The 22,156-nt window shown below is 40.2% G+C and overlaps 1 protein-coding gene and 1 long non-coding RNA gene across 3 annotated transcripts in view; one reads left to right on the top strand and one right to left on the bottom strand.

Annotated features, from left to right (window-relative positions):
* Nucleotides 1-2,981: 2,981 nt before the first annotated feature.
* On the top strand, nucleotides 2,982-13,011 carry cbx6b (chromobox homolog 6b). The gene is made up of 5 exons (XM_061845824.1): nucleotides 2,982-3,771; nucleotides 9,736-10,036; nucleotides 10,347-10,564; nucleotides 12,417-12,596; nucleotides 12,781-13,011. Exons 1-5 carry the CDS (start codon nucleotides 3,067-3,069, stop codon nucleotides 13,009-13,011), a joined length of 1,635 nt encoding a protein of 544 aa, XP_061701808.1. The 5' UTR covers nucleotides 2,982-3,066.
* LOC133514277 (uncharacterized) overlaps nucleotides 8,361-22,156 on the bottom strand; it is a 29,180-nt gene continuing 15,384 nt past the window's right edge. For both annotated transcript variants that reach the window (XR_009798759.1, XR_009798760.1), the window contains exons 5-6: nucleotides 9,772-9,903; nucleotides 8,361-8,856 (exon numbers count right to left, since the gene is read on the bottom strand). This is a non-coding gene — a long non-coding RNA (uncharacterized LOC133514277). The remainder of the gene's footprint in view (nucleotides 8,857-9,771; nucleotides 9,904-22,156) is intronic.

The raw sequence follows: 22,156 nt of genomic DNA, 5'->3' as shown, positions 1-22,156 counted from the left end.
CTCCGGGCCACAGAGTTGAATGTCTTGGACTGAACACGCTCAGGTTGTTGTTAATAGACTCAGCTGTGACTTGAACACCGAGCAGTAAATAATTAAACGCGGCCCCGCCATAAAACACAATTGCATATCCTGTAAAGCACATCTTAGTGTTTGCCCTAATGTCTGTTTAATTCAACACTAGATGTGTGTATTCATATATAATATACAAAACGTGCTCTGTGTGGTAATATTTCCATGCAGGAAAAAATACTTCTGAAAAACTGGATGTGGTTTTATGTTTCACCCACTGACAAATAGAAACATTTGCACTTGTAAGTACCGTAATGAACTCTTGTGCGAAACTAAAATTAATCCATTCATCTATTTTCCCATCCATCCCAGCTGACTTCGTGCAAAAGCCAGGCTACGACACAGAACTGGTCATCGGTTAGTCACGGGCCATGTATAGATGCCGACACTGAGTGAGAACTGAACCCACACTGGCTTGTCCAAAGTCAGACGCTAGCTACTAAACTTTCGACAGTTTAATGTTTTATTCATCTGACTTCAGAAGACGACTTACTACAGAAGAGGAGTGCATTTTGGGGCCACCTACAAAAACAACAAAACAATAAATGCATACAACAATACAGTATAAATGTGTTTTAGATGACCTTTAAATCAAATGAGAGAAGATTCTTGTCTGAGAGTTGGAAGGTGTGGTTAAGCCGTCTTTAAGATTTCATTAAAAATGCTGCCCATAACCATATTATGCATGGGCCCGCCACAGCTCTGATGACTTATGATAATTTATCTGCATCAGGGCAACATTCCGCTTATGAGTATTGATGTGACCAAGTCAAGAGAGGAAATGAGGAAAGAAAAATGTGGCAGTTTTGATTACCCAATTCATTATTTATTGTTTTATAAATTACAGGCCATGGCAGTCAGACTCAGATGGCAGTATTGGTTTGTACACTAGATGGCATTAAAAACGAACTGGATGCGTGACAAGAATTTTAAGCAGCATTATTAAAAGAAAAAAAAATCCACCCTGAAAGACTTTCCCTTCTCCGTATTTTAAAGTACAGTATATGCTTAAAAACCTTTTTTTGAAGAAAGAAACATGGACTCGCAGCACATTATTCAGTAGGCCAAATCATAAAATATCATAATGTAGAAGAAATCAATCAATAAATCAATCAATAAAGCCATTCAAGCCACAAATTGAAAGTTTTTATACTAATAACTACAATCGGAGCCATATAAGAAGTAATCATTTAAATATGCCAACATTAATTCTGTCTACATCAAGACCAGTGCGGTGTCTTAAGGGTCTTAAGATAATGTCATTTCACTATCCCGCCCAAAATATATTAGAAGAATACGTTGTACATGTAAATGTCAGCCTGTGGTCTTCCATCTCTAATAGAGTACTTGCAGTATAAGTCATCCCTGTTACTATTTTAGTGTTCCTATGACAGGGCGAGCTATTTTCTCCCTCTATAGGAGTCTGTGCACGCAACTTGGAGAGGTCCTTGCTTGAATCCCCTCTGAAAATCAACATCACACTGTCATTTATACAAAAGCAACTCCATTTCTTGTTATATTTTTATATCCAGTGAAGACATCCTGGCTCTAATGAAAACACAACACAGTATTTTAACTTGGTGTGTCAATGTGTTCACACACATTAACATGTATTACGACACGTGTGTGCGTGCGTGTGATTTAACGACATTCACTAATAGCTGCAGGTCTGAATCGTGCAACACGGAGACCCACTTGTCACCACCAGGGTCATCATTCTATCATCTCCATCGCCGTGGAGGTGCTTTACGAGGAACCTTGAGCTTGGTTTATTGCCATGCACATTTCCCCCGACACAGTAGACATGCCTCTAATGTGTTGCTGAGCTACAACTGATTAGACAGCGGGTGGGGGGATGTGACAGATATAAATTAGAAAGTGGTGTGTTGGAAAGTCCTTTGCTAAAATGAAGCAAAAGAGCCCCCCTACCCAGAGTATCCATATTCCAATTTATCAGGGCTGATATTTGGCATCTTACTGCATACTGGACATTGGGACAATTTTTGCTCCACAAATGTGAAAATGTGTTAGATTTATTTTGTCTTATTTTACAAAAAAACAAAAACAAAAAAAAAAAAAAAAAGAAAACGGACTATTTTCTGGGAAAACAGTGTATTTGAACAATTATATATTCCAACATACCTTGCCCCCTGTACATAAATCTTGGTGACACTTCTGGTTTATCAATGGAAATGTTAAAATGCAGAAATATGGGCAAGGGTGAAGTGCCTCAACAGAGGGCACTGAGTTCCATTCTAAAAATGCATTTTGTATTTGATAGAGAGCTGCGTCAACACAAATTCTTAATGGGAGGGGGGGGGCTGTTTGGGGGGAGAAACGTGCTTCACAAATTCTGCCTAGCAACAAGTGGGATTGGGGCTCAGGAGAGTGAGCACAATAACTCTCGAGTCCATGCTAAAAAAAAAAAAAAGTTATTCATATATTAAAATAGCAATGGGTAATCATTCATGAGTTATGTTGCCTGCGTGATGTAGGATTAAAGAGAATAAGATAGAGGAAGAAAGAAAGAGAACGAGAGAGCGCGCGAGAGAGAAAGTTGACTTATTTCTGTTCCCTCGCTTAATTTTGCGCATATGGACAGAAAAGAGTGTAGTACTTTCACGTGCAATGCCGCACGTCACTTTACCTTTTACTTGTTACGATCAGACTGCATTTTGGCGGAACAGTGAGGACATGCGCGTTGCGCAAACGCACGGAGGAGGTGTAACCGTAACACGGCACACCATGCTCAGATGCGTTCTGTCGACTCCATGATAACTCCGGCGAGGCGCTCTCGTGTCCTCCTGCATCACCTGCGTTAGGATAGGAAAGTAAACGGGATTCTTTTTGCTCACTTGTTGTCTAAAGTCGAATGCTTTTGCTGCGTTCAAGCTCTTACTTTTTCCTCCCTGGAGTGTTGTTATGATTAGATTTTTTTGACTGTCGATCGACTCCGCCGCCACCCTGAAGTTCATTGTTATTATCTTGGCCGCCGGCATGGTGGCCTTCATTGGCGCGGTTATCTGCATCATCGCAGCCGTCCACACCGGAAGCACCAAGGCGGCACGGCAGCAACCGGCAGCCGACAACCGCTCGCTTTACGTGGCTGGCGCGACGCAGGCCACCGCTACCCGGGGCTCGGCTGCCAGGGCTGGAAGCCTGGGTGCTCTCCACGGTTCTGAAGTGCCTGAATCCGAAGCACCGACTTTTCACGTCGGACTCGACGGTCTGGACGGAGTCACTGGACTGACTGGGCACGACCCAGTTGTCAGTCGACTCATATGCACCCCGATTCCCGTTGGGGAGTGCAACCCGAAAAACTTTCAGCAACAAGCAGACGACCCGTCGTTATACGCCGGAGAGGACTGGGGGTACCTCCGCACCACTGCAGATGAGCTCCGGCAGACCGTCCTGCAACAGAGAGCGCAAATACAAACGGACCAGCGGACCATCAGGGAGCTGACAGGCAAACTATCTGAGTGCGAGAAGGGGGTGAAGAGTCGTGGTGGCGTCGCCCCCGACAGAAGCGGGGGTGCTGTGGGGATATGGGGAGGCAAAAGCCCAGCAGAGGGGGCACACTCGGAGCGGGTCATGGTGCGGGACAGCCCTGCGTCAGCACCTGAGCCCGTGCTCACGCTACGGGCTGTGGATGAGCTGGAGCGGGCCATCAGTCAACTCAAAGACCGCATCGAGAGACTGGAGGTATGTGCAGAAACAAATCACCCCTTAAACACAGCTACACTGCAGAGGCGTAATGAATCCCACAGTTCTTGTCCCGGAATGTTTGCATGGCACGGTTTTCTAAGCAGATGAGAGATTCTTGCATCGAAACTGTCGAGAAAGACAATTGCTTGAGAATTGGCCTTCGATGATGTCAAAATGCTCATTGGGGATCATTCCAAAGCCCGGATTTGTCCCGTGGTGCACGTAGAGTGATTTAAAAAGTAGACAAGTGCACCTTTGTTCACATTGGAAGCTTTTTTTTTTTTTTTTTTTGAAAGACCAAGAATCAAGTCATTCACTAGAAAGAAAAAACATTCTCAAAGGACAACTACATTTTAAAAGAAAATAAGCACAACCTCCTCCCTCCTTCATGGGAATCGTGAACAAAAACGCTGTCATGGGTATTTAGTGATATGAGCAATCATCGTAGGCTAACCTTTCTTTTTTTTCTTTATTTACATTTTATTTAATTTTTTTTTTACAGCAATGGACTGTTTGGCAACAGTGTTTCTGTAAGCTACTATGCCAAGAAAGCAGATTCCAGTTTAATTGTGAAAAAAAAAGATGGATGGAAAGCCTGTGAGAAAAAGTGGGGGAAGTGAGGTGGATAGAAAGGAGGGATGATAAAGTGGTAGAAGAGGAAAAAAAGAGAACACCACCATCAGCCAGAGGAGGAGGAGGAGGAGGTGCTAGAGTACGGGCTGTGTAACATGAAACGTACTCTCATTTGACCAGATTCTGAAGATGTGTAGCCGCTTTTTGGCGAAAGCAGTATCATACATAATGTATGAGTTCCCTTATTGTAGGGTACAGACCTCTCATTTGATTCAATGCCTGCACAGTCTTTGTTTTGTTTTTTTTTAAAGCACATTGTGTATTCATCCATTTTATCATTTTATGTTGCGTTAACCCAGTGCTTCTCATTTATTTTGTGTTGCACCCACCCAGGAAGAAGAAAATGTTCCATGTCCCCCCCGCCCCCCCACTCGAGATTTATATATCAATGATCTATAAAATTGTTATATTTAAACCTCCGCACAACTGCACTGTATCCTTATAACTGTTAATCTTCTTTTCCTTTCGGCTTGTCCCGTTAGGGGTCGCCACAGCGTGTCATCTTTTTCCATCTAAGCCTATCTCGTGCATCCTCCTCTTTAACACCCACTGTCCTCATGTCCTCCCTCACCACACCAACCAGATTTTCTTTGATTGCCTGGCAGCTCCATCCTCAGCACCCTTCTACCAATATACTCACTCTCTTGCCTCTGAACATGTCCAAACCATCGAAGTCTGCTCTCTCTCACCTTGTCTCCAGAACACCCAACTTTGGCTGTCCCTCTAATGAGCTCATTTCTAGTCCTATCCACTCTGCTCACTCCAAGCGAGAACCTCAGAATCTTCATTTCTGCTTCTTGTTGTTTCTTCAGTGCCACCATCTCTAATCCGTACATCATGGCCGCCCTCACCAATGTTTTAAAAATTTTGCCCTTCATCCTGTCGGATACTCTTCTGTCACATAAAACACCAGACACCTTCTCCCAACTGTTCCAACCCACTTGAAACCGTTTCTTCGCTTCCTTACCACACTCTCCATTGGTCTGTATTGTTGACCCCAAGTATTTCAAGTTATCCACCCTTGCTATCTCTTTCCCTGGAATTCGTTTGATGAACGCTCATATATGCGTGTGTGTGTGTGTGTATATATATATATATATATATATATATAATATATACACACACACACGCTCATCCTTATTATTGTTGAATAAAACAAGAAATCCAGATCAACTTAAATCAAAGAATAGATTTTTAACTAAACATTTTTAGTGTGTGTGTCATTGGATGGATGGATTGAAGACAGAATTAGCTCCTCTGCTAGGGTGTGCATTTAGAAAATCAGCTTTTTTTGCACCACCACCTTAGATGACACTAACCCTGCTTGCTTGCTTAACGATTTAGTATTCACAAAGTGCAATGATTAATGGCCATATTCGGCACATTTAGGTAGAAAATAATCAAGTAGATTATCAGTGGTACTGGGTGTAAAGTATTTAACTGACTCCTTAATTTTTTTTATTTTTTTTTGTGGATTCATGCTGCCCACTGCCAACATTTTTAGACATGTAAGCAAAATAAACGAGGAGGTGGAGGTGAAAAGATTGAGTGATGATGAAACTTGAAATTGAGAGTGTTATGTATAATGTGGTTAGCGGCTATGCCCCACAGATAGGATATGACCGCGAGTTGAAAGAGAAATTCTGGAAGGAACTAGACGAAGTAGTCCTGAGCATCCCAGATTGGTGCAGATTTCAATGGACATGTTGGTGAAGGAAACAGGGGCGATGAAGAAGTGATGGGTAAGCGCAGCATTCAGCAAAGGAACTTTGAATGGCAGATGGTGGTGGACCGGAAAAAGGATGGAATTGGCAGTGGTGAACGCTTATTTTCAGAAGACAGGAAGATGGGGTGACCTACAAGAGCGGCGGTAGAAGCACGCAGGTGGATTATATTTTGTGCAGACGATGTAATCTGAAGCAGGTTACTGATTGTAAGGTCGTGGTGGGGGAGAGAGTAGCTTGACAGCATACGATGGTGGTGTGTAGAATGACTCTGGTAGCGGGTAGCTGAATGATGTTTTGGAGACAAGGTTAGAGAGAGCAGATGTTGATGGTTTGGACATGTTCAAAAGCTAGAGAATGATTATATTGGTAGAAGGGTGCTTAGGATGGAGCTGCATGGCAAAAGCGCGAAAGGAAGACCAAAGAAAAGGTGGATGGATGTTGTGAGGGAGGACATGAGGACAGTAGGTGTTATAGAGGAAGATGTACGAGATGGGCTTAAATGGAAAAAGATGACATGCTGTGGCATCCCAAACAGGAAAATTTGAAAGAAAAAGAAGAAGTAGCAAAGTAAACAAGTCTTTCCTTGTCTTCCCCTGTAGTCACAATGAAGTCAAGTGCTACACCTGCTCCATCATATTCCCTCGTCTTAGCTTTTGGGAGATCCTCGTTTGTCTTCCGTGGTGTCTCACGAGGGTTTGTTCACTGCACTTCATTTAATCTCTGTGCGGTGTGCTCATGTTCACTGAAAAACCAGCAAACAAACAACTACACCACATAGCTAACAGTTTCTGTCCTCACTCTGACAATGAGAGCCACTGCCACCTACTGTGTTGGATATGCAATCATGCAATTACCCTTTTATTCCGAGTTAACCTAAAATGGTCTCGATGTCCTGGTTTTTTTTTTTTTTTTTTTTTGTTTTTTTTTTTAATGGTGCTGCAGCATCATAATGTGTAATGCTGCATTATTTTCTTCACCCGTGCGTTTCAACAGCCCAGTCACGTTTCCAACAGTAGGTGCTCCATTGCTGCACAGTGGTGTTTTACAACAGATTGGCTGTAGTAGTGAAATCATAAAAGGGACAATCTGGATGGATTCTTTTGCGGACATGCTAACAGCACCCATAAAATCATCCACATTTAGGCAGCCCTTGTTTTTCAGGACAGTTTCTCGGGATGAATGCAGATTCACAAAGCAACTCAAAAACAAACCAACTGTTTTGAATTATGTTTAGTATGCACACAATTTTGTTTGGGGCTTGAAAGCTAGTCATTTATGAAAATGCAGATGTGCAACGATGTAAGCACCACAGGAGCTCCTTAAAGCATTTAGCACATTCATGCATTTACGTATCAGATGAGAAGAAGCAAGTAGTATCATGATTTTTTTCTCCCTTTAGAAAACTCAGTATCTCCATGTGTAAACAAATACCTGCCTCCAGCTCAACCCCAGGCTGAGCGATAAAAATGAAATATTTAAGGAGAGTTTTCTAAGCACCCAAAGACTGATATGATGTTGTGTGATAGGAGCATGCAACACTGAAATATTCATGATGCAGGTCTTGAGCACAAGGAGCAGCTTCAACCTATGCCCATCCAGCCATCCACTTACGATACTGCTTATCCACATGAGCGTCATAGATGAGCCGAGTACACCACAGACTGGTTACCAGCCAATTAGAGACAAACAGCCAATTTTCAATAAACCCGACATACATGTTTTCAGAATATGTAAGGAACCCTAAAAACGTGTGAACAACCTGTTCACTGCTCTACCTCACCCAATGTCAATTCTGTTTGATTTTGGTTTTTAAGATACTTTAACTAATACTGAAGGTTAAACATCCGTATCAACCACAGGTTTTGTTTCTTTTTGCTATGGATAATACTCCCAAGCCTGGGCACATAATACACAAGCAATTATGGCAAAACTGAAGTAAGGTGAGAAAAGGAGGGTGAATGGCATCGATCGTCAGGTAATGACTGGAAGTTAGAATGAGAATTACAAATCACTGTTTATCTGCTTTTGTTGCAAAACTATCAGTAATATTTTGTCAAATTATTCTGTGAAATCTATATCATTTGAAACAAGGAGGGTGTGTTCTCTGACAATTCCATGGTCATTGCTGCTTACATAATGGCTGTCCTTTGGGGAAATGATTCAATTTTTCTAGAGCTCGACCTTTATTTGTATTCCCTTATGCAACACATGTAAGCATAGTGTACACGGGTTTGGACCACTCAAATCACAATTTGTTCTTGTGCTTTCTGCATACAGAGCAACGGGTTCAACGTGCAGAGTGAAGACATTGTTTCCCTCGATGTAAAGGGGCTTTCAATTATTGGGAAAAATTTTATTTTCATGAGTTCAATACTTTGTCTCCTGCAGTAGGCAATGAGATCTTAAACCATCACATGCGGTCAGACACTTGTCACGTGGGCTTTAAACCGCATTGTAACTTAAAAAAAAAAAAAAAAAAAAATCGAGGCTCAGGCTGTTGGTACTTACTACTTACTGATTGTTACTGTTGTCAATTGTTACACTCTTTTCTCCGGCTACCAAGTTATCCTCTCACATTCCAAAAAAACGTGAATGTTAGGTTCATTAGAGACGTTAAATAACCCACAGTCGATTGCTGTTGCTCCTTGATTGGCGAGTGACCGACCCAGAGCGTGCTCCTCCTCTTCCTTAAAATCAAGTGGGGTACATCTTACTTGTGACCCTGAACGGAAAAGGTGGTAGAAAATAGATGTATGGTTAATTATGAGATTCTGTATATTCTGCAATTACATGTTCCCATTTGCATGTTTTTTTTTTTAAAATAAATGTTAGTGTTTATAGGCTGACAATGTAAGCACTTTGAATGACAATTCATTTCAGCACAAATGCCAACCACATTTCCACCAGGGAGAACAATTATGAAGGTTTCCTTTCTCAAAACGTGTGAAGAGTATCTTCAAAATAATTTGTACCATACCAATTTTTGGGGTGCCATGAGCATTGGAACTGGCAGTGTAACTAACGGGTGGAACTGTCACTTTACTGCTTGATAATGAGTACAGAATGGAATGAGGGGAATGTAAAATGCATTTTTAAAAAAGTGTTTTGTAATTAATAATCGTGTCATGAAGAAAGTCCACAAGAAACATCTTTGATTTTTTTTAATTCATTATTTCCAATTTAGTTCAGTTTAGTACATTGTGTTTTTCACATTTCAATTGTAAAAGGCTAAAATAGCCCGAGCATACAGTATGTCGGAAGTTTTAGGAAGCTTTCATTGCGGCATCAGTTGCATAATAACCTATTGTCTATTCTCGCCCTCCAGCTTTAACATGCCTGATGTAGACACACAAAAGTGATCATGGTTTACTTAGCCAAACCAAAATGAACTGCACTGCTTGGTGGAAATGTGGCTCATTGTTTCATGCCAATTTTTATGTTTCACGTCTTTGGAGAATTATAAGGGAAATTACATTGTGCCGCATTACATGAGGTCATAGCAACTATTAACGAAAACCTGTCAACACATTTCACTGTAAACGTGTGAGGAAGACTAAGGGTTTATCGTTCAAAAATGCGTGTTTATCATCTTCCTCTGCAGGCAGACATCAATCTATTCCCCCACAACCAGACGGACCTAAACACCTCAGCAGTGGTGGACGACAGCAGCAAATCTGGTGGCCCAGAAAGTGTAGTTGGGCACAAAGCTGGTGCAGAGAGACCCTGGAGGATGGAGGACTTGGAATGGGAGCTCGAAAGGAAGGTGGAGCTGTTGGAGAAAGAGAGAAAAGCCTTGAGGCTGGAAACAGAAAGACACAGACAGGAAATGGACCAGGGAATCAACAAGCTACACCAGAGACTCTCAGGGCTGGAGGAAGGTAAATACTGGATTAATAAATCGGGTAGATAGAAAGCAGCCATTACAGAATGCGCTTGGTTGCATGTGTTCGTAGTGCTATTTTAAGGAATACCATTAAGATTTTTTTCTGGTATATACCTTGTCATCCTAAAAAGAACAGAAAGATTATCAAATGCAAGCTTAGAAAACTAGTACAGACATTTGGTATGAACAAAAAAGGGAAAAAAGTATGACATCTTTGATCATTTTACCACATTCTTTGAGATCTCTGATCATTATCTACAGTATGTGCAACTTCTTATCCAGCAGGTTTTTTTTTTTCTTTTTGTCTGTTTTAGCTCGTTCCTTACAAGAGGGCTACAGACTGTCTTTCCCGTCCCGTACAAACTACATGTACGCTGTGGTGAAACAGTCCATCCCGAAATTAACGGCCTTCACCTTGTGCCTGTGGCTTCGGCCCACAGAAGGAGGCATCGGAACACCCGTTTCCTATGCTGTTCCTGAGCAACCCAATGAACTCGTGCTGCTCCAAGGCCTGCGTACGCCCACTGAGCTGCTTATCAATGACAAGGTACTCAATAAACGATGGATCATTTAGTTTTTCTTAAAACTGGTCACCTGTTCAGAGGCCAACTTGATGTGATATAAAAAACAACCAAAAAAAAAAAAAAAAAAGCAACACAAATACTTTCAAGACATTTTCCATCATTAAAATGATCAAAAAATATGTACGGGGGACAGATGTGGCCTTGAAGGCAGTATACAGTGAAGAAAATAAGTATTTGAACAACCTGCTATAGTTTAGAAATTATGTAGGGGTCTGACATTTTCATCGTAGGTGCAAATCCACTGTGAAAGATAATCTAAAAGAAAAATCCAGAAATCCCAATGTATGATTTTTTTAACGATTTATTTGTGTGATATAGCTGCAAATAAGTATTTGAACACCTGAGAAAACCAATGTTAATATTTGGTACAGTACCCTTTGTTTGCAATTACAGAGGTCAAACGTTTCCTGTAGTTGTTCACTAGGTTTGCACACACTGCAGGAGGGATTTTGGCCCACTCCTCCACACGGATCTTCCCTAGATCTGATAGGTTTCTGGGCTGTCGCTGAGAACCACGGCGTTTCAGCTCCCTCCAAAGATTTTCTATTGGGTTTAGGTCTGGAGACTGGCTAGGCCATGCCAGAACCATGAAATGCTTCTTACGGAGCCACTCCTTGGTTTTCTTGGCTGTGTGCTTTGGGTCATTGCCATGTTGAAAGACCCAGCCACGACCCAGCTTCAATGGTCTGACTGGGGGAAAGAGGTTGTTCCCCAAAATCTCACAATACATGGCCGCAGTCATCCTCTCCTTAATACAGTGCAGTCGTCCTGTCCCATGCACAGAAATTCACCCCCAAAGCATGATGCTACCACCCCCATGCTTCACAGTAGGGATGGATGCGTTCTTAGGATGGAACTCATCATTTGTCTTCCTCCAAACACGGTAAGTGGAATTATGACAAAAAGTTCCATTTTAGTCTCATCTGACCACCAAACCTTTTCTCCCATGACTCCTCTGTATCATCCAAATGGTCATTGGCCAAGTTAAGATGGGCCTTGACATGTGCTGGTTTAAGCAGGGGAACCTTCCGTGCCATGCATGATTTTAAACAATGACCTCTTAGTGTATTGCCAACAGTCACCTTGGAAATGGTGGTCCCAGCTCTTTTCAGATCATTGACCAAGTCCTGTCGTGTAGTCCTGGGCTGATTCCTCACCTTTCTGAGGATCAGTGAAACCCCACGAGGTGATATCTTGCATGGGGCTCCACTCCGATTGAGATTGACTGTCATGTTTAGCTTCTTCCATTTTGTAATGATTGCTACAACAGCAGACCTGTTGTCCCCAAGCTGCTTGGCACTTTTTCCGTAGCCCTTTCCAGCCGTGTGGAGTTGTACAATTTTGTCTCTGGTGTCTCTGGACAGCTCTTTGGTCTTGGCCATGTTACAAGTTTAAGTCTTACTAATTGCATGGGGTGGACAGGTGTCTTTATGTCTTTATGCAGCTAACAAGCTCACACAGGTGCATCAGATTCAGGATAATACATGGAGTGGAGGTGGACTTTTAAAGGCGGACTAACAGGTCTTTGAGGGTCAGAATTCTAGCTGATAGACAGATGTTCAAATACTTATTTGGAGCTGTATCACACAAGTAACATTGTGATTTATAGATTTTTCTTTTTAGATTATTTCTCTCACAGTGGACATGCATCTACGATGAAAATTTTTGACCCCTCCATGATTTCAAAGTGGAAGAACTTGCAATAAAGCAGGGTGTTCAAATACTTATTTTCTTCACTGTAATTGCTGACACTAAAACAGTACCAAATATGTACAAATTTACATTCAATAACCGCTTCTACTTTCTAATTGCTAGGTGGCACGATTACCTCTGAACATTTCTAGAGGCAACTGGCAGCACGTCTGTGTGAGTTGGAATCAAAAAGGAGGAGAGTGGCAGGCCTACCAAGGGGGGAAGCTGAGGGGAGAAGGCCATGGACTAGCAGCCGATCATGACGTTAGACCTGGGGGGGTGTTAATCCTGGGTCAAGAGCAGGTAAATACAAAGAGATACTGACTGACTGAATAGCTGCAACCTCACTATTGGCATATTCAATCAATAAGGTGCATTTATAGAAGGAGCCTGAGTTAAGTGTTTAGGTCTACGGCAAGAGTAAATGTGTTTTTGGGTCAGCAACCCTCTGAAATGTGCATCTAAAAGAGCTCGTTTTGCACCCTAGGATTCCCTAGGAGGAGGCTTTGATTCAACTCAAGCTCTAGTTGGAGAGCTGTCCCAGATGGCTCTTTGGAACAGAGTCCTCTCTGCTGACCAGGTGGCCAGCTTGGCTCGCTGTGGAATGCTGACCCAGGACAGCGTGGCTCCTTGGATTGAGCACGGCGTGGAGGTTTACGGTGGAGCCGCCAAGTACCCCGGGGAGCCTTGTAGTAAACACAGCCACCTCTCTAAGTGACAGATGGAGCATTTGAGGAAAAGGAGAGTGGGAGGGAGGCAGAAAGTTTCAGCCTTTTCTTTTTTTTCCCCAAACAAAAAAGTTTAGCATCCCATCTGGTTCATATTGCAACTAGAAATGGTTTTAAACAATTCTCCGTGGCACTGACCTAGTGAATGTTTGAGGAAGCAGGTTGGCGTTGCAGTTTCACTGTATAGCCAAATGGATTACAACACGTAGAGCAAGTGAAAAAGGAAGAAAATACACTTTGTTTTTTACTTTGCAAATAATCTGTGAAGACTTTTTTTTTTTTTGGTGTGTCTTTATGGATATTCTAGCAACCCCATTTCCAAAATACAACCCTATTGACCGCATCAGAACAGTTTCTTCAAAATGCAGTGATGCAAAAGTAAAATAATTGTCCCAGTTTTCCTCAATAAGAGATGAGTATATAGAAGGAGTCTGAGGTCTTGAGTTTCACAATGTAGTCAGGTAGTTTAGTCTGCTTTGGAGAACTACACCACAAAAGATGTGATTTTGTCATATGAGATACTGTACGTGGAAAAACAAACATTTTATTTCATGTAGTTTCCTGATGCAAACCAGCAAATTTAAATGCACCTTGTAATATTATACTGTTAATTCACGACAGAGCAGTTTACGTCATGATTAGAGAATGAAGAGATATTGTCAAGTCAAGGTGAGATGATGCAAAATGTTACATGGATGGGCTGGACTATCAAGAAGCTGATGGCAGCGAGATGATGAAAGACAAAGAAAAGCAAAGATAAGTATCAAAGATTTTTACGAGATTGCGGAATAGGGAACATTCTAACCTGCACGTTGTATTCATACCTGTAATGTCTTGCCAGTGCAATGTGTCCATGTTGAGCTTCAAAAATAAGGACAATGCCGACCCAATCAGCCAAGCTTGTGGATGGATCCTGGCTCTTTAGATTGCTCAATGACATGCTTAACATGATCAAATAATTCTACTCTTTTTTTTTTTTTTTTTTTAATAGTACGACCGTCAAGCAAACTTTTCTTCCTTTTTGTGACATTGTGTGCCCACAAAAGTCAACGTGCCCAATGATCAGAGATGTATTTGAATATTACCATCTGTTGAACCCAAACATTTATAGTTTAGCAAATACTGTCAAAAATTTGTTGGCAGTACATTTATATATTCTGTTTTTGAAAATTAAGTTATTTCACTGACAATTGAGATTTCTCTTTAAAATTTTGCCCCTGTGTATAGACTGCTAACAATAATTTGAATGAAGCACTTACCAAAATACGAACATTATGTATACAGTCTAACAGATGTTTGGAAAAAAAAAAGTACTTTGAGTTTACTTAATCTGAACATGTACATGCAGATGAAAATGTGTTAAAATTATTTAATTTTTTAGGAGAAGAGAGGTATACTGTTATTTTACCACATTTTAAACATGCAACAGATGATGATATTTGAATGTGTGAGGGTCAAATATAGCACATTGCAAGCAACTATTAGATTGAACTCCATTTACAGTCAAAACTCATTCAGATTTAGGCGATTCGAGACTTAAGAAAAGTACCGTATATCAAATAAAATGCATGTCAGCATTCTCCTAACATACAGATGCTGTCCAATAAAACTCAAAATTCTGTTATCTGGTTATCCAAATTCTGTTTTTCTCTTTCATTCCAAATGTGACAACTGAGTATTGTGGCAGGATAAACTCACAACATTCAGGTTCTCATCTTCCTACATTCCATGCATGGAGGTCTGTTAAGGTTTATTTCAGGCCAAGTAGAATCCAAAATCTTGTCAAAAAAGAAAAAAAAATATCTTACTCATGTATTGTGAGAAGTGACAGAGTGACAGGAAAAACACTTGCTGTCAACTGCAGATCATAATATGAGTATTTCCCACACCTGTGTTCAAACACGTTATGTATCATTCTGATGCAAAATTAAATCAATTGTTTCATTTTCAAGTATTTTGTCCCTGCAGAGTGTTAATGCGATACAAAATTTGAAAAGAGAAAATAAACATGCCAAATCATCTTGTGCCTAATATTGTCTATATGAATGTGTTCCAGTGTGCAAAGTTGATAAGTTTATGCACTTACTGTATTGTACTGTATGTCTCAGCTTTTGGGGAAGTTTTAATAGTGTTATAGCTTTATGTCTTTTGGGGATGTTTTTTTTGTTTGCATTTATAAAATTGTATGTCTAATCTGTTACATACTGTACATAAATACTGAGTATCCGTCTAGATGTACTGTAATGTTTGTCATTTATTACAATTAAATTCCTTTTCACTCGTCGAATCTGAGTCTCTTACATTTCTGATATACTAAAGTGACTTTTAAATATAAATCAAATTAAAAGTAAAAAAAGTGAAAACTCGTGGCAGGGGCACACAAGAGCACACTTGCACTGCAGCAAAAATAAAAAATCTTGTAAATTAATTGGAGATTGTAAATTCTATTTAGGTGGGATTGTGAGGGCAAATGGTTGTTTTTTTTCTTTGTGCCCTGTGATTGTGTGGCAACCAGTTCAGGGCGTACCCCACCTCCTGCCTGAAGACCGCTGGGTTCGGCTCCAGCATTCCCGTGACCCTTGTGAGGATGGGCGGCTCAGAAAATGAATGGGTGGTCACAATTCTGGTTTAAATGCTTTGCCTAGTAAAGAAAAACAATTTCACACTTATGTTTCCTAAATTATTAGTTTTGCAGAAGGCAGAACAGGTAAACGGGACTTATGAAGGATTAGTGTGGCAAAGTGAGTGGAACGTTGTGTGTGTGATCCTGCAATGAACGGACAGTGTAGAGTTCTCAGATTCTGTTGACATTTTAAAAATGTTCTTTTATATCAGCAATTCTATTCACTGTACCACTCAAATAAGAAAAAAACCCGTTGCAAACTACACGACTTAACAGACCTCAATGACGGAGTGGCTTATTTTTTATCTCATTTCTCTTATGAAATGAACGTTATTCATTCCAAGGCACTGCACTTTTAGAATGACATGCTTATTCGGTCAAATAAATATTTTATTTGTGTGCTTTGTTGTATTACTTTAAAATCCGCTGTGTAAAGTGATCGCAAATTTAAAAACGGATATACATTTCCATACTGTTGTCTAACAGCTAGAAACTCGACAAAGTAACAGATATGCATATACAGTATGAACTTTTACACAAAAGACCTCACTGTTCTGTTTCAAAGTGTTTTCATTATTATTGTTTTTTTTTTTTTTCTTCAAACAGATAACATACGGCTACTACAAATTTGTGGCTGCAGATCATCATGAGAAGAACTTTATGCCGTAAAATATCAAATTGTCTTGTGAATGGCAATAACTTAACCTTAACCTTGTACCGAGCAATGATGGAGCCAGGATTGACGTATCTCAGTGGAACGCCTCCTGAGTCATCCTGACTGAATTATGATGAGTCCAACTTGTGTAAGGATATTAGATGACATGGTTGTATTTATGAGAATTGGACCATAAAAAGAAAAGAAGTTACTTGTATGTTGCTAAGCACACATTTTGTCACTGGATTGCTCCAGCTTGTACTATAATTGTACTATATTTGTACTAAAGTCACTTGCTAGCACGTTTGTGGTACTGACTAAATTATGAAAACAATGGTTTGTTCACGTGCTGCTCATTTGACATCGTGAAGTACTACAGTAGATATATTTCTCTCTAAAGCTATTGGAACAACGAAGCCAATATAGACCTTAGACTGTAGATCAAAAGATGAATATGAGATGAGATCAACATTTCAGCTTTTCAAGACAGATTAAAGAGAATAAGACTTCATATTTATTTACTTTCAGTAACTGCATCAAGTATGTTACCCACTGACATACAACTTTGCAGTCATGTTTCGGGATGCTTTTCCAGGCAATCGCCACACCTCTTTTCACTTGTTTTTATTTTCTTCAACCACCTCATGAGCAGGTAAAAGCAGAGAAGCCATGTAAACCCAAGCCATGATATTATCTCAGATTACATTTACCGATTACCTTGTATATTTGGAGAAGATCCTTTTGTTTTGCAAAACCCTAAACCTTTCAACGCTGACAATAAGTAAAGATTTAGCTTTTGCTCAGACCAAAGTCCATACAACTATTATTATTTGATTAAAATAACAGAAAAACTTCACCAGATAGTGATAGCTCTACTGTGTCACTGGAGGTTGTTTCTGAGGTCACATCCAGTTTATATATATATTCAGTATCTATACACTGTATATTATGTGTGTGAGTGTGTGTGTGTGTGTGTGTGTGTGTATGTCTGTGTGCACATTCCAATACCTCTTGGAAAGAATTCAGTGTTTTGATTCTGCACCAGGCTTCTATTTTCATTTCTGTCAACCTCCACCCTCACAGTGCTCTTACACATCTAATTCATCCCAACTTTTTCCTACTTTGAGTACTTTCCCCTCTTCTCTAAAAAGTGAAATCGTCACATACTTCATGTCCTCTTTCTATACGGCCATGAAAATGTCTTGAATATAGCTAATGACAAGATCAGACTAGAGGATTCTGCTTTTCCGAAACATGTCCAATAAACAGATTTCACCTAAGATAGCCTCCAATTTAACAAAGAAAACATCTCGAGCATGCACTGTAGCTCAGTTTTAGGTTAATGGCAAAGGCTGTCACTTACAGCTGCCAAAATTAGTTGAAAAGTCACGGTTACGCGGACAATCCAAATTGTTTTCAATTAAGAAAGTGTAACTGAATTGGCTGGCTGTTTGGTTCTCACCTGAGGTAACCCTGCCTGGTGGCACAGATGCAGAATTTCAGACAGCTAATTGTAGCTGGTTGAATTTCAGACACCGAACTGTAGCCAATTGAATTGTTAAGATTGAAAGGTTACAATGAAATACAACTGTTGAAAATGTGATCACTTTCCATTTCAAATGCAAATCCTGTTTTCTGTGTCATTTCAAATTCAAATCCTGGTGGCACTAATTTACTTCCATAGTTCACATCCTTTTGTTTGTTTTTGGGTTATGTGGCTCTCACTATTTCTCTTGCTTCATCTTTAAATGATAAGGATGAGGAATTTTTCATGGAGCATCTAAATTTCCGCTTCAGCTTTTCCGCTATTCCTTAGTTATACCAAATAGAATGAATGTTTGAAAGGGGGGGGGGGTGTACTGTGTTTTTTCCTTGACTTTTTCCAAATCTAGAAGACAAAAGCATGACACCTGGGGACCTGGCTCTTACGGATTCATGAAATTCTGAGCCATTGCAGCAGTTCGTATTTGCACTGAAAAATAGGATGGATACAAACCACTGCATGACTTTTCCATTTCCGTTAAAATAAATAAATGAAAATCCAGGCTGACCATCTTTAGTAGTGGACATATGTACAACCCAAAAATAATATTCGCTGCTGGATTACTAGTCCAGATCTAATCCATAATGCTCTGTCCATCTAGGAACGTCCAGTAATCCCATAAAATCCATGCAGCGGATGGCCCAGCAGTTTTTTACATTATGACTGAATTCCTTCTGGTTCATTCCAAGTTGGTATAAATTAATACGAGGAGACAATTACTGTTGCCCCTTTAAAAGATTAATTAAAGAATTTCTATCTTGTTAAGTGTTCTTTTGTCACTCTGTATGGGTCAAATCTTTCTTCCCATTCATGAGAAGATTGTTCCATGTGTTTTTTAGCCCCTAAAAGACTCACATGATCTTTAAATTCAGAGTTACTTATAGAACCTTGAAGCAGTATTCTCTTCCTTTAATGTGCTGCAGTTCAAGGAAGTGTCACAAACTAAATTAATGCTCAACTGGGGATTTTGGATTTGAAGATATTGTAAATATTGAACTTGTCCATCACAGGAAAATTCTCGTGGGGAAGAAAAAAAAGATGGTGAAACTTCTTTTGAATGAACAGAAGTTGCTAGATTTCCCAAGCATGATTTAACATCACATCTGTAATAGAAGAGCATATGAAGACACCTCAGGACAAATGTTTGTCTTCATTTGAATAACATATAATAACATATATATATTAGAGATATAAAGATGGTATACTTGGCTTCCAAATAAAAATGTTTCTACAACACTATCATCGCTCAAGCAATTTAATAATCCGTAGATTTAACTACTCCACATTTTCTTTGCAGGTAATCCACCTACTCAGCCTGCACATGGCTTCCTACTAGAATAGAACACTTTTTACACACGCACACACACGCACTCCAAAATTCCCACAGAGACACCATCTGGACAGGAACACTATCTTTCTCCGTCTTTGTCACCAACTCCGCCTCTCATCGTGCTCCCACACACGCTCACCCTTCTTTAACTTAACATTCATTGAAACACGGTGTAGCATCGTGTAACACCAGAGGCGGTGGACTATTATTGCAGGCCCACTGGCATCTGCCATTCAGGCTAAAAATATAATACCGTTTAAAACGTATACAATATTTGGTTTGTGAGCTGCTGTGCATTACACACACACACACCTTTACAAATATGCTAACGATCATTTGGGATATACACTCTAAGAGATTTTAATTTAACAGTTTTTATGGCTGTAGTTTCCAGTGGTACAGAGCTGCACTGCACAATAATGGGCCATGTTTAATATTGGAGTGTTGAAAATTATTTCGCTCATCTTGCGTAAGGCAACATGAAGACAAAATATCAGAAACAGAAAAATGAGAGCAGATGTGAGTTAACACATTACAACAAATACTGTAAATCTAGTTAATGTCCCTGCCCAGTGAAAATAAAATGAGAAAAGTGCTGTTAACAACGTTGCCAAATGTGAATGATTAAAAAGTATATAAAATGAGGCATCAAAATCGTGAAAAAAAAATCGTTATTTTCTGCTATGTTCAACTGTGAATTAAATACCACAGCTACAACCTGTAAAGAATGATGTAATTTTGTCAAGCATATTTCAAATGCTAACATGTTTGAACTGAAAATATGTCTGGTTCTATATTCCAGCCTCTTGTGGCTCGAACATCTCCCCCTGGGCAGTCGCAGACATTTCTACGCCCTGAAAATGAGGCGCTCTAAAGCGGCCACACCATCCCAAAGCCCCTGTCCGTGCGCTAGTTGTCACATCAGACTTTCTATTTTTCCCCTTGCACTTCCACCTACTCTCTGTGACGTGAGCGCATTCACGGCCAACATCTAAGCGCCTTAAAGTAGTCGTGGCAGCCCAAAGTCCCAGTCCACACGCTGCCTCTCACGTCGGACTATTATTGATTTTCCCCTTCGGTATTCTGGCTTCTCTCGGTGACGGGCACTCAGTCACAGCCGACAACAAGGTACTGTAAAGGCCTTTTCACAGTGCACTTGCTCAGTGTGGAAAGGCACCCGCGTCACAGCGCTAACGCTGACAATATCGGCGAGGAGGCGATCCCATATTTTGAAAGTACTGTAGTGACGAAGCAGCCAACCAGGAAGTAAACAAAAGTTTCCCCGCAGATGAAGCACTTCAGCAAGACTCTTTTTCCACAAAAGAAAATCCTATTTAAGGGGGAGGAGAAGATGAGTTGAAGAGAAAAAAAAAAAAAAGAGGATACGGGTTCATCCCATTGTAATGGCTCGCTGGAACCTCAAAGAGTTTCGGCTTGTTTGTGATCTTACGATTTTACCAAGACTGCTTTGAGGTATATTTCAAGTTGAGCAGAGATTTTGAGACAGAGAAAAATTGCATGTATTTGAGCTTCCTCTACTTCCTCCTTTGCCATTTATAAGACAAGTCTGGCAAAATAGCACCCAGAAATCACTCCCCCAGACTCTGCTAGCACTTTTGGAGTATATTTATTGAGAAAAAGGGTCACATGTTAAACACTAATTTCAGCCACTGGATGTGCCCTGTGATTGGCTGGCGAGCAGTTCAGGGTATACTCCGCGTTTTGTCCACAGTCAGCTGGTATAGGCGCCAACATGCCCATGAACCTAGTGAGGATAAGGGAGATGGATAATTCATGAATGAATGAAATTTTGTCTTTAATTAGCAGCTGGGCATAGTGTCTTTATGAGCATATTTTTCTCAAGTCTTGCTAACGTAGTACTTGCAATGTTGAGTCACGTCGTGTCATTATGCTGAAAATAATATCTTCAAAATACAAAAGCCTTAAGGAGACACATGTTGCTTCTGCTCAAAGATACATCTCTGGTTCTTTCCTTTCAGGTGTGACAAAAGAAAATATATATAAAAGCTTCTGTTGGTATTATATTGCAGACAAAATTTGAAGCATGTTGCTGAATGATTGAACATATCCAGACAACCGTTCTTGACATTTACCTCATATCCTAATCCAATCTCTACGCTCATATTTAATGCCTAATTGCACCTCTTCCTTTTGAAACTTGTCTTTTCCTTACCGACATGCATGATCATTTTTCCATTCTCTTAAAAGTGAAGGGCTTAGAAGCCTCTGAGTAGGGCCTGTCAGGAACAACTCATTTTTGTTTTAATGTCTTCATTAAAAGGAATCACATTTGACGATGATGAATAATTCATTCATGCCATGTCATATTTTAAAGCTTGACTTTAGCTCTGCTCTACATTATGAAATGCGTTTTTTTAACTGTTGATATTTTGTGGAACAGTATACAGTTTAACTGTTAAGGCACAAAGTTGTTCAGGGTTTTGTCTTTGACAATATTTTTGTTCCAGTAATGTTTATATGAATGACTCAGAATCCACCAAGTAAATCATTATATTTTCATTAAATTCTTTTGGCATTTCAAACCAAGAGAACATTAGCCTATTAAAAATGAGTCGTGAAGACAAATGAGCAAATATGGGAGAGGGGGTTAGTGGATGAGTGGGCTGTCTACATGCAGGATGATGAAGGAGGGTGAGAAATGAAGAGTGATCACATAACAGAACTGCCATACTTCATATTTACACTTCGTGGAGAAAAGTATTAGGACACCTAATGTTGTATAAATGGAAGCATTTCTCAAAACGTACTGTGCATCTGCAATGTATTGACAAAAGTATTCACTCACCCAACCAAGTAATTGGAACCAGGTGTCCCAATCACTTCTGTGACCACAAGTGCATAAAAATCAAGCATCTAGCGAATGCCAACTAGCTTAGCGGAGTAAGAGTATTAAGTAAATCTCACTCTCTTTGATGCTCTGGTTGGTTGTTTAGCCCGAGATT

Source organism: Syngnathoides biaculeatus, chromosome 16, assembly GCF_019802595.1.
Source record: "Syngnathoides biaculeatus isolate LvHL_M chromosome 16, ASM1980259v1, whole genome shotgun sequence".
Lineage (NCBI taxonomy): Eukaryota > Metazoa > Chordata > Actinopteri > Syngnathiformes > Syngnathidae > Syngnathoides > Syngnathoides biaculeatus.
This window is presented reverse-complemented; position numbering and strand designations above follow the sequence as displayed.